This window comes from Microcaecilia unicolor, chromosome 2 (assembly GCF_901765095.1).
Source record: "Microcaecilia unicolor chromosome 2, aMicUni1.1, whole genome shotgun sequence".
Classification (NCBI taxonomy): Eukaryota; Metazoa; Chordata; class Amphibia; order Gymnophiona; family Siphonopidae; genus Microcaecilia; species Microcaecilia unicolor.
The window spans coordinates 127,011,847-127,026,412 of record NC_044032.1 but is presented as its reverse complement, the minus strand read 5'-3'; the positions used below and the strand labels follow the sequence as shown (position 1 = coordinate 127,026,412).

The 14,566-nt window shown below is 48.8% G+C and overlaps 1 protein-coding gene across 3 annotated transcripts in view; it reads left to right on the top strand.

Moving 5' to 3' along the window:
• The window catches only part of FCHO2 (FCH and mu domain containing endocytic adaptor 2), a 458,555-nt gene that overhangs the window by 407,475 nt on the left and 36,514 nt on the right, over positions 1 to 14,566 (top strand). For all 3 annotated transcript variants that reach the window (XM_030193298.1, XM_030193297.1, XM_030193296.1), the window contains one exon: positions 6,024 to 6,088. In XM_030193298.1, coding sequence (XP_030049158.1) covers positions 6,024 to 6,088 — 65 coding nt within the window. The remainder of the gene's footprint in view (positions 1 to 6,023; positions 6,089 to 14,566) is intronic.

Here is a 14,566-nt window from a genome sequence, read left to right as displayed (position 1 = left end):
GATGTCGTCGGACGGTGGTGCTTCGACTGGAGTGCAGGTGAGGGCTGTCCATTCCCCTGCTGGAGGCGGTGAGCCTTCGGGTGGGTCTCCCCCTACCCTGAGGGCTCTTGCGGTACAGCCCCCCCGAGACCGACCTTCTTCGGCCTCGGCCCCGAGGAAGTGACTGCTGGATTCTACGTCCTCCTCGTCGGTACCGGGAAGCTCCGGTGACATGCTTCGTTTGAAAAAGTCAAAGAAGCATCGACACCGGTCTCCTTCCCGCATCGGTACCGAGAGCTCTGGGTCGCCGAGGGAGTCGGCACCCAGTAGGCATCGGCACCGGGAGGACCGCTCACCCTCTGTTCAGGAGGTGTCGATGCACTCCACCTTGGACAGCCCAGAACAGCCTCCACGCCCGGAACAGACTCTGACTTCGACACCTGCATCGGCTTTCATGTCTTTCTCCACAGCCACCCTGCACGAGAGTCTCCGGGCCATTCTCCCAGAGATCCTGGGAGAGCTGTTGCGCCCTTCCCCTCCGGTACCAGGGATGCTTGCGCCACCGGTACCGTTGAGTGAGGCGCCAGCTGGCCCCTTGCCCGGGGTGAGGTCTCCGACATCGGTGCCGCTTGCGGTACCGACTGCGGTCGCCTCCCAGGAAGGCTCCCCGACGACGTCGGCAGAGGGAGCTTCGCCGGTGCGGGCGAGGGTGTCTACCTCTCGACGCTCCCACCGTGGCCGTGGTTCCACGGAGTCGAGCCGGGCATGGCTTCAGACACAGGTTCGTGAACTTGTGTCTGATACCGATGGTGAGGCCTCGTGGGAGGAGGAGGAGGACATCAGATATTTCTCTGACGAAGGAGTCTGATGGCCTTCCTTCTGATCCCACTCCCTCCCCTGAAAGGCAGCTTTCTCCTCCCGAGAGTCTGTCTTTTGCGGCCTTTGTCCGGGAGATGTCTACGGCCATCCCCTTCCCGGTGGTTGTGGAGGACGAGCCCAGGGCTGAAATGTTTGAGCTCCTGGCCTATCCTTCTCCACCTAAGGAAGCGTCCACAGTACCCATGCATCATGTCCTAATAAAGACATTGCTGGCGAACTGGACCAAGCCTTTAAGTAATCCCCACATTCCCAAGAAGATCGAGTCCCAGTACCGGATCCATGGGGACCCAGAGCTGATGCCCACTCAGTTGCCTCATGACTCTGGAGTTGTGGATTTGGGCCTAAAGAAGGCTAAGAGTTCTAGAGAGCATGCTTCGGCGCCCCCGGGCAAAGACTCTAGAACCTTAGACTCCTTTGGGAGGAAGGCCTACCATTCCTCTATGCTCGTGGCCAAAATTCAGTCTTACCAGCTCTACACGAGCATACACATGCGGAACAATGTGCGGCAGTTGGCGGGCTTGGTGGACAAGCTCCCTCCTGAGCAAGCCAAGCCATTTCAGGAGGTGGTCAGGCAGCTGAAGGCGTGCAGAAAATTCCTGGCCAGAGGGGTGTATGACACCTTTGATGTTGCGTCCAGGGCCACTGCTCAAGATGTGGTGATGCGCAGACACCGGGAGCTCAGTCTTACAGCTTCCAGCACAAGCAGGTACTTGCAGAGGAACTCTCCGCCCTTCTCAGCGCCAATGCGGTCGAGCCCGTGCCATCCGGGCAAGAAGGGCTGGGATTCTATTCCAGGTACTTCCTTGTGGAAAAGAAAACAGGGGGGATGCGTCCCATCCTAGACCTAAGGGCCCTGAACAAATATCTGGTCAAGGAAAAGTTCAGGATGCTTTCCCTGGGCACCCTTCTCCCCATGATTCAGGAAAACGATTGGCTATGCTCTCTGGACTTAAAGGACGCCTACACGCACATCCCGATACTGCCAGCTCACAGACAGTATCTACGATTTCAGCTGGGCACACGTCACTTCCAGTACTGAGTGCTACCCTTTGGGCTCGCCTCTGCGCCCAGAGTGTTCACGAAGTGCTTGGCTGTAGTAGCAGCGGCGCTTCGCAGGCTGGGAGTGCATGTGTTCCCCTATCTCGACGATTGGCTGGTGAAGAACACATCCGAGGCAGGAGCTCTACAGTTCATGCAGATGACTATTCACCTCCTGGAGCTACTGGGGTTTGTGATAAATTACCCAAAGTCTCATCTCCTCCCAGTACAGAGACTCGAATTCATAGGAGCTCTGCTGGATTCTCGGACGGCTCGTGCCTATCTCCCAGAGACGAGGGCCAACAACTTGTTGTCCCTCGTCTCGCGGGTGCGAGCATCCCAGCAGATCACAGCTCAGCAGATGTTGAGATTGCTGGGCCACATGGCCTTCACTGTCCATGTGACTCCCATGGCTCGTCTTCACATGCGATCTGCTCAATGGACCCTAGCTTCCCAGTGGTTTCAGGCTACTGGGGATCTAGAAGACGTAATCCACCTGTCCACGAGTTTTCTCAAATCCCTGTATTGGTGGACGATTTGGTCCAATCTGACTCTGGGACGTCCTTTCCAAATTCCTCAGCCACAAAAAGTGCTGACTACGGATGCGTCTCTCCTGGGGTGGGGAGCTCATGTCGATGGGCTTCACACCCCAGGGAAGCTGGTCCCTCCAGGAACGCGATCTGCAGATCAATCTTCTGGAGTTACGAGCGGTCTGGAACGCTCTGAAGGCTTTCAGAGATCGGCTGTCCCACCAAATTATCCAAATTCAGACAGACAACCAGGTTGCCATGTATTACATCAACAAGCAGGGGGGCACTGGATCTCGCCCCCTGTGTCAGGAAGCCGTCAGCATGTGGCTGTGGGCTCGCCATCACGGCATGGTGCTCCAGGCCACATACCTGGCAGGCGTAAACAACAGTCTGGCCGACAGGTTAAGCAGGATTATGCAACCTCACGTGTGGTCGCTCAACTCCCGAGTGGTGCGCCAGATCTTCCAGGTGTGGGGCACCCCCTTGGTAGATCTCTTTGCATCTCGAGTCAACCACAAGGTCCCTCAGTTCTGTTCCAGGCTTCAGGCCCACGGCAGACTGGCATCGGATGCCTTCCTCCTGAACTGGGGGGAAGGTCTGCTGTATGCTTATCCTCCCATACCTCTGGTCGGGAAGACTTTGTTGAAACTCAAGCAAGACCGAGGCACCATGATTCTGATTGCTCCCTTTTGGCCGCGTCAGATCTGGTTCCCTCTTCTTCTGGACTTATCCTCCGAAGAACCGTGGAGATTGGAGTGTTTTCCGACCCTCATCACACAGGACGAAGGGGCGCTTCTGCATCCCAACCTCCAGTCTCTGGCTCTCACGGCCTGGATGTTGAGAGCGTAGACTTTGCCTCTTTGGGTCTGTCAGAGGGTGTCTCCCATATCTTGCTTGCTTCCAGGAAAGATTCCACTAAGAGGAGTTACTTCTTTCTATGGAGGAGGTTTGCTGTCTGGTGTGACAGCAAGGCCCTAGATCCTCGCTCTTGTCCTACACAGACCCTGCTTGAATACCTTCTGCACTTTTCTGAGTCTGGTCTCAAGACCAACTCTGTAAGGGTTCACCTTAGTGCAATCAGTGCATACCATTACCGTGTGGAAGGTAAGCCGATCTCAGGACAGCCTTTAGTTGTTCGCTTCATGAGAGGTTTGCTTTTGTCAAAGCCCCCCGTCAAGCCTCCTACAGTGTCATGGGATCTCAATGTCGTTCTCACCCAGCTGATGAAACCTCCTTTTGAGCCACTGAACTCCTTCCATCTGAAGTACTTGACCTGGAAGGTCATTTTCTTGGTGGCAGTTACTTCAGCTCGTAGAGTCAGTGAGCTTCAGGCCATGGTAGCCCAGGCCCCTTACACCAAATTTCATCATAACAGAGTAGTCCTCCGCACTCACCCTAAGTTCTTGCCAAAGGTTGTGTCGGAGTTCCATCTGAACCAGTCAATTGTCCTGCCAACATTCTTTCCCCGTCCTCATTCCTGCCCTGCTGAACGTCAGCTGCACACATTGGACTGCAAAAGAGCATTGGCCTTCTATCTGGAGCGGACACAGCCCAACAGACAGTCCACCCAATTGTTTGTTTCTTTTGATCCCAACAGGAGGGGAGTGGCTGTGGGGAAACGCACCATATCCAGTTGGCTAGCAGATTGCATTTCCTTCACTTACGCCCAGGCTGGGCTGGCTCTTGAGGGTCATGTCACGGCTCATAATGTTAGAGCCATGGCTGCGTCAGTGGCCCACTTGAAGTCAGCCTCTATTGAAGAGATCTGCAAAGCTGCAACGTGGTCATCTGTCCACACATTCACATCTCATTACTGCCTGCAGCAGGATACCCGATGCGACAGTCGGTTCGGGCAGTCAGTGCTTCAGAATCTGTTCGGGGTTTAGAATCCAACTCCACCCCCCTAGGCCCATTTTTATTCTGTTCCAGGCTACACTCTCAGTTAGTTGGATAAATTGTTAGGTCAATCTCAGTTATGTCCTCGCCGTTGCGAGGCCCAATTGACCATGTTTCTTGTTTTGAGTGAGCCTGGGGGCTAGGGATACCCCATCAGTGAGAACAAGCAGCCTGCTTGTCCTCGGAGAAAGCGAATGCTACATACCTGTAGAAGGTATTCTCCGAGGACAGCAGGCTGATTGTTCTCACAAACCCGCCCGCCTCCCCTTTGGAGTTGTCTTCCCTTGTTTTGTCTTGCTACATATGGGACTGACGAACACGAGCCGGTTCGGGTGGGAAGACGGCCGCGCATGCGCGGTGCGCATCGGCGCGCGAGGACTAGCAAAGGCCTTTGCTAGTGAAGTTTCCGATTGGAGGGGCTGCCGTGGACGTCACCCATCAGTGAGAACAATCAGCCTGCTGTCCTCGGAGAATACCTTCTACAGGTATGTAGCATTCGCTTTATTCTTTGAGGAGATCAGCCTATATTAGCCCCATTTGTATTGTAAAAGAGTTTAACAAATTATAAATCTTTGCATTTTATTAATTTTTAAAACATGGCCCATTAGAGTGCATTTGATATTTTTTTCCCCATTTGAATCACCAGAGGTTATGTATATGGTAATATTTACATTGCTTTTTTTTTTTTTACATAACATTAAATAGAGCAGTTATAAAGATATAGGGGTCCTTTTATAAGGTGTGCTAGAAAGTAGCTGGTGCTGCGATTAACGTGTGGGGGAAAATAGCAGCAGTCGGGTTTGTTTTTTTTTAATGGCCACATGCTAATTTTCCCATTATTGCATGGCCGTTACCGCCAGGGGCCCTTATCGCCACCTATTTAGGAGGCAGTAAAGACTTTCATGCTATTCCTGCACTAATCAGGTAGCACGCAGTAATGTGCCTTCGCTGCCTGATTAGCACAGGCATGCATACTCTCTGCCCCCAGACAAACCTTCCATGGCAAAAAATAAAAAATATTTTTTTTTACGACATGAGTAGTGTGCGCAGTGCGCCGCTGGCCAAACTACTGCGGGACACCTCACCACATCCCACGGTATTGCCCTTTTACAATGCAGTAGGCCCATGTTAGGCCTACCGCGCCTTAGTAAAAGGGCCCCCATATTTTGGTTAATGATTAGCTGGGACGATCAGCTTTTTATTTATTTATTTTTATTTCAAACACCACAGTTAAATCAAATCTGGATATTCACTGTTGGTTTCTGGATAATGTCTAGAGCTGAATATGCGGATGGTGTGAAAAGTGCTGGCGCTCTCTAGATAGTGGTGATATTCAGCTCACTATTTGAGTAGCTAATGGAATAAAGAGGACAGCTTTTTGGCTGTCCTAAGTGTACCAGATAGTTATCTATTTAGCAAACTGAATATTGGCACTAAATGGATAACTCTAGGAACTGCTGTAACTTTGCCTACAGACTGGACCAGTGCTATCCGGAAAGTGCTGAGATGATCTGTAATAATTTCCATCGGTATTCAGTTAATGCCTCTGAAAATTGTTGACTGGCTCATAGTTCTTCTACCCAGATAAGTGCTTTTGAATACTGGACCAAAGATATTTTAAAAAATGAGTAGATTTATTTTTCGTAGTGTTGTCCATGTAAAAATAACTTACTAAATGCGATATTGGATTTTATTTTGTAGGAATGCAGAACAAATGAAAGCTTTATGGAAATTAACCAGTATTTCAGAAAAATCTGAAAATGGAGGTAAATAAGTACGAATTGTAAAATGGCTGAGTCCCTGATGTTTTTTGCTTCTGAAAGTTCCAGCCAATTTGATCAGAACCATACTGAGCTATAGTTGCACCCTGTGCAACTTGCCCACTGGTGTTCCCCACCCCACCCACTTCACTACTACCAATGAACAGAGATGGTGAACTGGGAGAACAATTTTGTGCCTTGGGCAGCTATGTTGCTTGCACAGCCCTTGATATGGTGCTGAATACTGTTGGTATGGACCTCATAGTTTGAGCTTGACAGTTGCTTTTTAATTTTTGATTATACACATGAAAATCTAATGCAGTGCTTATCAATTTTTTGTAGCAGTGATTATGGCCAACCCCCCCTACCCTCCCCCGGAGGTGCAGAATAGTGGTGCACCTGTGAAGAGCCTACCCAAGTCGCAACCCCAAACATGGGTTTTGTGACCCATTTGGGGTCCCAACCCAGTTTGGGAAGCTCTGATCTAATGCTTAAAGGTAATTCATTTAATAATGGGGTAGCTTCTGACTATTTCCCCACATCAAAAATCAGCCAAGCTTTTGTGTTTTGAAACAGTTGAAGCCTCTTTTCTGTGCTTCAATGTAAGAGAACAATACATTGAATTACAATAATCCTGATGAGGGAGTAAAACTGCTTGTGCACTGATTCTAAAAATAATGGGGCTTAAAGAAGATCTAATAAATCTAAGTTGACGCAATGTACAAAATAATCTTTTGACTAAAGTATTATCTGATGATCAGAAGTTAAATTGGAGTCTAAACTAACTCCAAGAACCCTTGATTTATCTTCAGATTTAAGGGTAACTCCAGAATTTAAAACTATACTAGCCATCAAGGCTTGTTTTTGATTGCCAAACCATAACAATGTAGTTCAATTAAAAAAAATTAGATTTTGCCTGATCTTCTACCACGGCAATCAGATGCTGTGCACTCTGTTTAGTATCATCTAGAGCAGTGATGGCGAACCTATGGCGCGCGTGCCAAAGAGGGCACGCGCGCCGTCGCCTCAGCCAGTTCCAGCCCCCCTCCGAATAAAAGTCATACCTGCTTGGGGTTGCAGCGGCAGTGAAAAGCGCTGGCTCGGCGCGCCTTCAGCCTACCCTTCTGTCTCTCAAGCTCTGGTCCCGCCCTCATTTCCTGTTTTTGCAAGGGCAGGACCAGAGCTTGAGAGACAGAAGGGAAGACTGAAAGCGCACCGAGCCAGCACGCTTTTCACTGCCGACGCCGCCTTAACCCCGACCAGGTATGACTTTTAAATTTCAGAGGGGGGCCCTGGTGCTCAGAGGGAAGGAGGGCGGGCAGGAGGCTTTGTGCTCAGAGGGAGGGTGGCCTTTTGCTCGGAGGGAGGGTGGCTGGCCTGCCTGTTGCTCAGAGGGCTTGCCTGGTGCTGGGAGGGAGGCATGCATGCATGCCTGGTGCTGGGAGGGAGGGAGGCCTGCCTGGTGCTGGGAGGGAGGGCGAGCGGGAGGGCAACAGCCCCAACGAGAAAAACCTAATGGGAGGTGCAGACCTCCCGTTAGGTTTTCCACCGTAACTTCCTCGGAAAATGGTAGTGCATCACATCGGATTAGTATTTTAATACTAATTTGGTCATTTGCATACCATTTTCGTTGGCTGCTACTGTGACAGGAAAATGCCCTTTTGTGCATGTCCTCGGTTTAATACTTGCGTTCTAAACTGGCTAGAACCAGTTTAAAACCCACGTTGCTGTTATTCAGGTTAAATTGCCCTGTTGGCACTTTGCGATAAATAATTAGATTTTGGGTTGCTGTTTGGGCACTCGGTCTCTGAAAGGTTTGCCATCACTGATCTAGAGTATTTGAACCTGAACAGAGTACAAAATTATCATCTGCATAACTCAGGGAGAAAATGTTTAATGTCTGTAGATGTTTCCCAACAGAGCTTTAAAAAAACATTGAACAGTTGTGAAAGGGACGACCCCTGCGGAACTCCACATTTTGACAACCAACTAGAAGATTGTTGTCTTCTTAATGACAATGTATGTTCTATATTTTAAGAAATCTGAAAACCAATTCAGAACTGAGCCCACAATCACCATCTCAGTCAATCTGTACAACAATAGTTCATGATCTACAATGTCAAACGCTGCAGATATATCAAATTGTAGAAGTATAATATTTCTCTCTATAGCTAAATATTTCCTTACTTTGGTGACTAATGTAATCAGCAGTGAGCGAAACCCGTGTTGTGAGGAATGCAAATATGGAAATGTAGATAGAAAATCTGAAAATTGTATATTCAGGATAAATTCAAGAAGCTTTGCCATCCATGGAATGCTTGCTGTTGGTCTAAAATTATCTACTATTGTCATATCCCCTCCTATTTTCTTAAGTATAGGTGTTAAAGCAATTCCTGCAAACTGTTTAGGGTATATTTCCTCTGTTAAAATGAGAGATGCCCTACATCTTCTTGGAAGAGGGGTTCCTTAATCTTCCTTCAGATCCCTCCCCGCTGTATGATGGAATTTCCCCCTGAGGAGCGCTCTTTCTTTGATTTTGTAAGGGAGATGGCCAAGTCTGTCCCATTTGAGTTGGAAACTTGAAGATGAGACCAGGGCAGAAACATTGGACATTCTCATCAGGTTTGGTGACACTCACCCCCCCCCCCCCCCCCCCCCCGTGAGAACTAATCACAATTAACATGGCCCGTTAGAGGTCAGGTAAAGAGAGGGAAGTACAAATGTGACATATAATAGTAATTTAGCACTCTGGGATTAGATCACAAACTTCCTACTCATTCAATCCAAATTCAGAAGTCCAAATTATAAACAATGAGAGGAAAGAACACAAGGCTCAGGTATTAGAAAAATAGAAAAGCTGTTTAGATAATGGCTGCAAATATTATGCAGAATTACCCACAATGATGGTAGAACAATGATTTAATATACCTGTCAAGGCAAAGATAACGCACACTACCCTAGTCCTAAAGTTTGTAGGACACCTGACACCCCAAGCATTAAGGCGAAAGCAATTCAACCTGACAGGTAACACTCATGAACACTGGATCCATAGGAAGTCAGGGACTGAAGACAGAGGCTGGCAAGTTGGTTTCACCTCACGATCAGGCAAGGCAGCAGCAGAGAACTCAGGCTGGTCAGTAGATGGTAGCTCTACTTAGGCAGGTAAGCATTCATCAGAGGGGCCACATATCTTTAATGAGCCTTTATCATGTGGCTAACTCGGGCAGGCTAATAGCAACTGTCATGTGAAGTGCCCCAGATAACAGCCAGATCAACCATTGTTTATTTTGTATCCTTTTTATACCTTTCCCATAGAAATTGATGTCATTATGACCAAAGACTGAGTTTGGTGTTTACCAATGTTGTGTCTTTGGGGACCCAAGGACCCAGCTCTTTATGTCTTAGGTGTTTTTCTCTTGTCCATGAAGTTCCCCAGAACAGTAGACAAAAGTTGTTGTGAACAGTTGCTTTGCCTCTGTTAGCCTTGATGTGTCAGCAGTGTTCTTGAGGCCTATTACAGGAACAAGCCTCTGTAGGGAAACTGACATGGCCCAAGTCTGTGAAAAGTCAGGTTCATAATGTAGAATAGTGCTTGATTGTAGTGCTACACACTTTGTCCTTAGCCCCCCCCCCCCCCCCCCCCCTCCACACACACACACACACACAGGAAGATGTGACCATGCGCAGAATTCTTAAGTTGGTTCAGATGAAAATGTAGGAGATCCCCCTCTCTGTACACAGGGCCAGTCTTAGCAGTTGCGGGGCCCTATGCAGACCAGTTTGGTGGGGCCCCCACTCAGCCCCACCCTTGTCCCCACATAGCCACACCCCGCACTTGCCCCCACATAACCACACCCCCCACTTAGCCACACTCCTTGTTGACAAGGTGTGGTTTAAATTTTTTTTATTTCAAATAAAGACAAATCAAGCAAAACTTGTACAGAAAACCTAATTCAAATAAGCACAATACTATCATAGGAAACCTTTGGGTTTAAAAAGCAAAGCCATGTGAATGTGTAAGGACTGGATAAATGAATTAAAACAAATGCCCTTAATATGTAATACTTGGTAGCAGTAATGAAACAGTGATTAAATATTCACATAGCAAGCAGCCTGAGCCAACAGATTTATTTTCCACTGAACATAATTAACATTGTATGAACTTGGCGGCTAATGGTGTTCTGAACTGGACAATGTTGGCACATTTAGACTGACTCTGGACGGTTCTATAGGAAGGAAACCCTTCCCTCATTATTCAATACCTTCTCTGTGAAATAGTAGTAAAAGGGAGCAAGTACATTTTTATAATATACCACTGCATTCCACAAAGCAAAAGGAGCAAGTTCCACATGCCATCTTTTTCTTTTGATGTAGGCATGGGAAAAAAATATGTTAAATGCTCCCAGGTCTCAATCTAATTAATGATTTCTCTAAACTGTACTTATAGTAAGTCTGATTGTTAAGCACCTGATACTCATAATGTCTGTTTTGGTGGCCCTTTACTAGGTGAAGACATCAGACTAGAGTGAGTCCCTATAAACCAGCCCCTCCAAATGACACAATGATTACGTTTTAGAACTAATACCAGTACTTCCTCTGTGTACATCCATACGCTACACAAGCCAGCAACTTTGAAAATATGTGAAGTCCAATAAAAATGCTACCAACAATAAAGAACAACAACGTGGATAGAGCAGCTCATAGATTTGCTTGCTTTGTTTGGGTAAGGGGATGAGAGGTGTGCGGAGGAGAGGAAAAGGGAGACCAACCTCATGGGCTTCAGCGGCCATCTCAATCTAACTGCCTTCAGCTCTCTCCTACCCACTCCTTTAGTTCTGGCTCGCAGCGCTGCTGCCTTCAATTTTCAGGGCCGCCGGTAGCGTCAGTGAGGTAAGCACACTGCCTTCGGTTGCCCCAGAAGCTCTCCCTCTGTTGTAGCGTCCCGCCCAGTGGCATAGCCAGACCTGACATTTTGGGTGGGCCCAGAACTAATATGGGTGGACATTGTTCATATAGGTATGAGTATAGTTTCTTGTATTTCTCTGTTTATCACCCTCCCCTCAACTACCCACACCCATCCTGTTAGACTATCAATTGAATGCTTTGATGTCCCCATGCATACCTCCCACCCACCCTGTTACACTCTCAATGAAAGGCTTGGATGCTTCACTTATATATACTGTCAGCTAGCACATTTGCTTATTTCCGATCTGACGAAGAAGGGCAACCTTCGAAAGCTAATCAAGAAATGTATTAAGTTATGTCCAATAAAAAAAGATATCATATTTTATTTTCCATGTTTTATTTTGTTTGATTTCTATTGATTACCTTTAAGAGTGGACTAACACGGCTACCACACCTCTCTACTTTGGGATAGTACAAAATACTGCCTTAGAATGCACTTGATGCTGGATTTCTAAGTAGTCTGCCCAACAGCTGCCCTGCATCAATATAACAGACAAAAACAAAAAAAGGCAAATACCTGCCACAGAAATAGCAAACCAAAAGAAAAAAAGCAGATCAAAAAAGACAAAACGTAGAACAAGAGGGTAACAGAAGAAGTGGTTTATTACAAGGTTACCCGACGTGGCCACGTTTCGCCCTCAGGCTACGTCAGGGGTACAAAAAGCTAATAGGGGTAAAAAGCAAAGTGAACCCCTAAAAGTAGTCATACAACCACCTTACATAAGTGCTTCCCAAGCTTACTCAGCAGACTTCGCAATGCTATGTTGAACCCACCAACAAAAAAAATATAGAACCTTTTTTAATTATTTTAACTTGGGTACTGAGCCCACCCCCACCCCATCCCCACCCAGAAGCCTAACAACATTAAAATTTATCGTTGGTGGGTTTCTGAGTGGTGGTATGCTCTTCACTGCTTAGGGGGGGAAAGGTATGTTTGATTAAATATAACTTTTTTCCCTAGGCAGTGAAGAACCCACCCCCACCATTACACTGTACATTTAAACATATTTTATCTGGGCAGCTGGGCTTGAGCTTCCAAAATGTGTGTGCATGTGGTGGCTGGTTTTTCAGAGAGCACTGCAGACTGTACTCTGTGTGTGCTGGCTGGGTCCTGTGCCCGTTGGGGAATCCATTTCTCCTCTCTCCCCTCCCTCCATCCATGTGCATCTCCTTCCTCTGTTTTCCCTCCCCTCCATCCATGTCCAGAATTTCTTCTCTCTCCCTTCACCTCCATCTGTGTGCATCTCCTTCCTCTGTCTTTCCTTCCCTCCATCCCTGACCAACATTTCTCCTCTCTTCCCTGCCCTCCACTCCATCCATGTCCAGCATTTCTTCTGCCCTCCCCTCCATCCATCCATGTCCAGCAATTCTCCTCTCTCCTGCCCTCCCCTCCATCCATCTATCCCTAGCAATTCTCCTCTCTCTCCTGCCCTCCCTTCCATCCATCCCTAGCAACTCTCCTCTCTCTCCTGCCCTCCCCTCCATCCATCCATCCCTAGCAACTCTCCTCTCTCTCCTGCCCTCCCCTCCATCCATCCGTGTCCAGCAATTCTCCTCTCTCTCATGCAATCCCCACCATCCATCCATGTCCAGCAACTCTCCTCTCTCTCTCATGCCCTCCCCTCCATCCATCCGTGTCCAGCAACTCTCCTCTCTCTCTCATGCCCTCCCCTCCATCCATCTGTGTCCAGCAACTCTCCTCTCTCTCCTGCCCTCCCCTCCATCCATCTGTGTCCAGCAACTCTCCTCTCTCTCTCCTGCCCTCCCCTCCATCCGTCCGTGTCCAGCAACTCTCCTCTCTCTCATGCCCTCCCCTCCATCCATCCGTGTCCAGCAATTCTCCTCTTTCCCTTGCCCCCTTCCATCCCTCCATGCCCAGTAGTTCTCCTCTCCCCTGCCCTCTCCTCCCATCCATGTCCAGCAGTTCTCCTCTCCTCTCCCCTGCCCTCCCCTCCATGTCCAGCGTTTCTCCTCTCTCCCCAGCTCTCCCCTCCATCGATTCTCCTTTGCCACCTATCCTTCCCTCCCATCCATGTCGTGACTTGCCTCAGCCCCCACCTGCCCCCTATTCAGTCCCCAAGTTCCAGTTCAAACCCCAGCCCCACCTACCTGCCCTCTTCTCTGCAACATCCCCCTTTTCATTTCTGCGGCCCTGTGTTTAAATCTTTTATTTTACCTCAAGTTGCAGCGGTGGCAGTGAAAGCAACATGCTCGCCTCCAGCCTTCCCTTCCCTCCCAATATCCCGCCCTTGCGGAAGCAGGAAATTACATCAGAGGAAGGTGGGACATTGAGAGGGAAGGGAAGGCTGGAGGCGAGCCTGCTGCTTTCACTGCTGCCACTGTGACGAGGTAAAATAAAAGATTTAAACACAGGACGGCAGGAATGAAAAGAAGGTTATTGGGGAGCTGAGGTGGGACTGAGAGCTGCCTGCTGCTTGGGCTGGAACTGGAACTGTGAGCTGCCCGGCGGCGGTAAGCATGGCTTGTGTCACCCTCCAGAGTTCAGCGCCCCCATGCCATGCTTACCACGCTTACTGGGTTGCGCCGGCCCTGGCACAGACCCCGTTCTTCCCTGTGTCTTCCCAAAATCCCAGGTAGAACTGGAGAGCTCCTGTTGTTGCTGCCTACTGAGCTGAGTGCTGCGCCATGGCAGATTTCCTGAAAAGCTGTGCAATGTGCACTCCCACTGCAGCCTAACCAAGACTCTCCGATTGGAGCATCAAGAGAAACTGGGTAGCCCAAGTAACTGGGTGGGCCACCAGTAGCCCACCCTTAGCTGTGCCCCTGTTCCTGCCTATACGGGGCAGGAAATTGCAACAGAGAGAAAGCTTCTGGGCTGCCGAAGGCAGTGTGTTTACTTCACTGATGCTGCCGGCTGCCCGGATTGAAGAAGCCAGCGCTGCAGGGAGCCGAAAGGGAGTAGGAGAGAGCTGACCAAGGCGGTTAGATTGAGAACAGGAGACGGCAATGATGTCTGAAGCAGGGAGCAGGAGGGAGATGCTAAGGCTGCCGTGGGGCCCCTGGGAGTGCGAGGCCCTGTGCAACCAGAATTCAAGAAGCTCCAGCTTTCTTGACATTCCATGGTGGTCAAATCTCTTCTCAGAAAGGCCAGGAGTATGAATACTCCCTCTGTGCCCCTGGGAAGAGAGGCAAGGACCTTGGGGTCTTTTGGAGAAAAGGTTTTCCAGAATGCTGTGCTTACATCCTGCATAACTTCCTACCAACTCTTAATGAGCATGCACTTGCGAAATGTGTGCAGTATGGTAGAGTTTACTGACACTCTTCCTGGAAGAGGGTTGATGAGCTCCATCAGCTAGCAGCTGAATAGTGTGAGTGCAGAAAATACATAGGACAACCTATGATATTTTCAATATGTTTGTTTTGTTACATTTGTACCCCGCGCTTTCCTACTCATGGCAGGCTCAATGCGGCTTACATGGGGCAATGGAGGGTTAAGTGACTTACCCAGAGTCACAAGGAGCTGCCTGTGCCTGAAGTGGGAATTGAACTCAGTTCCTC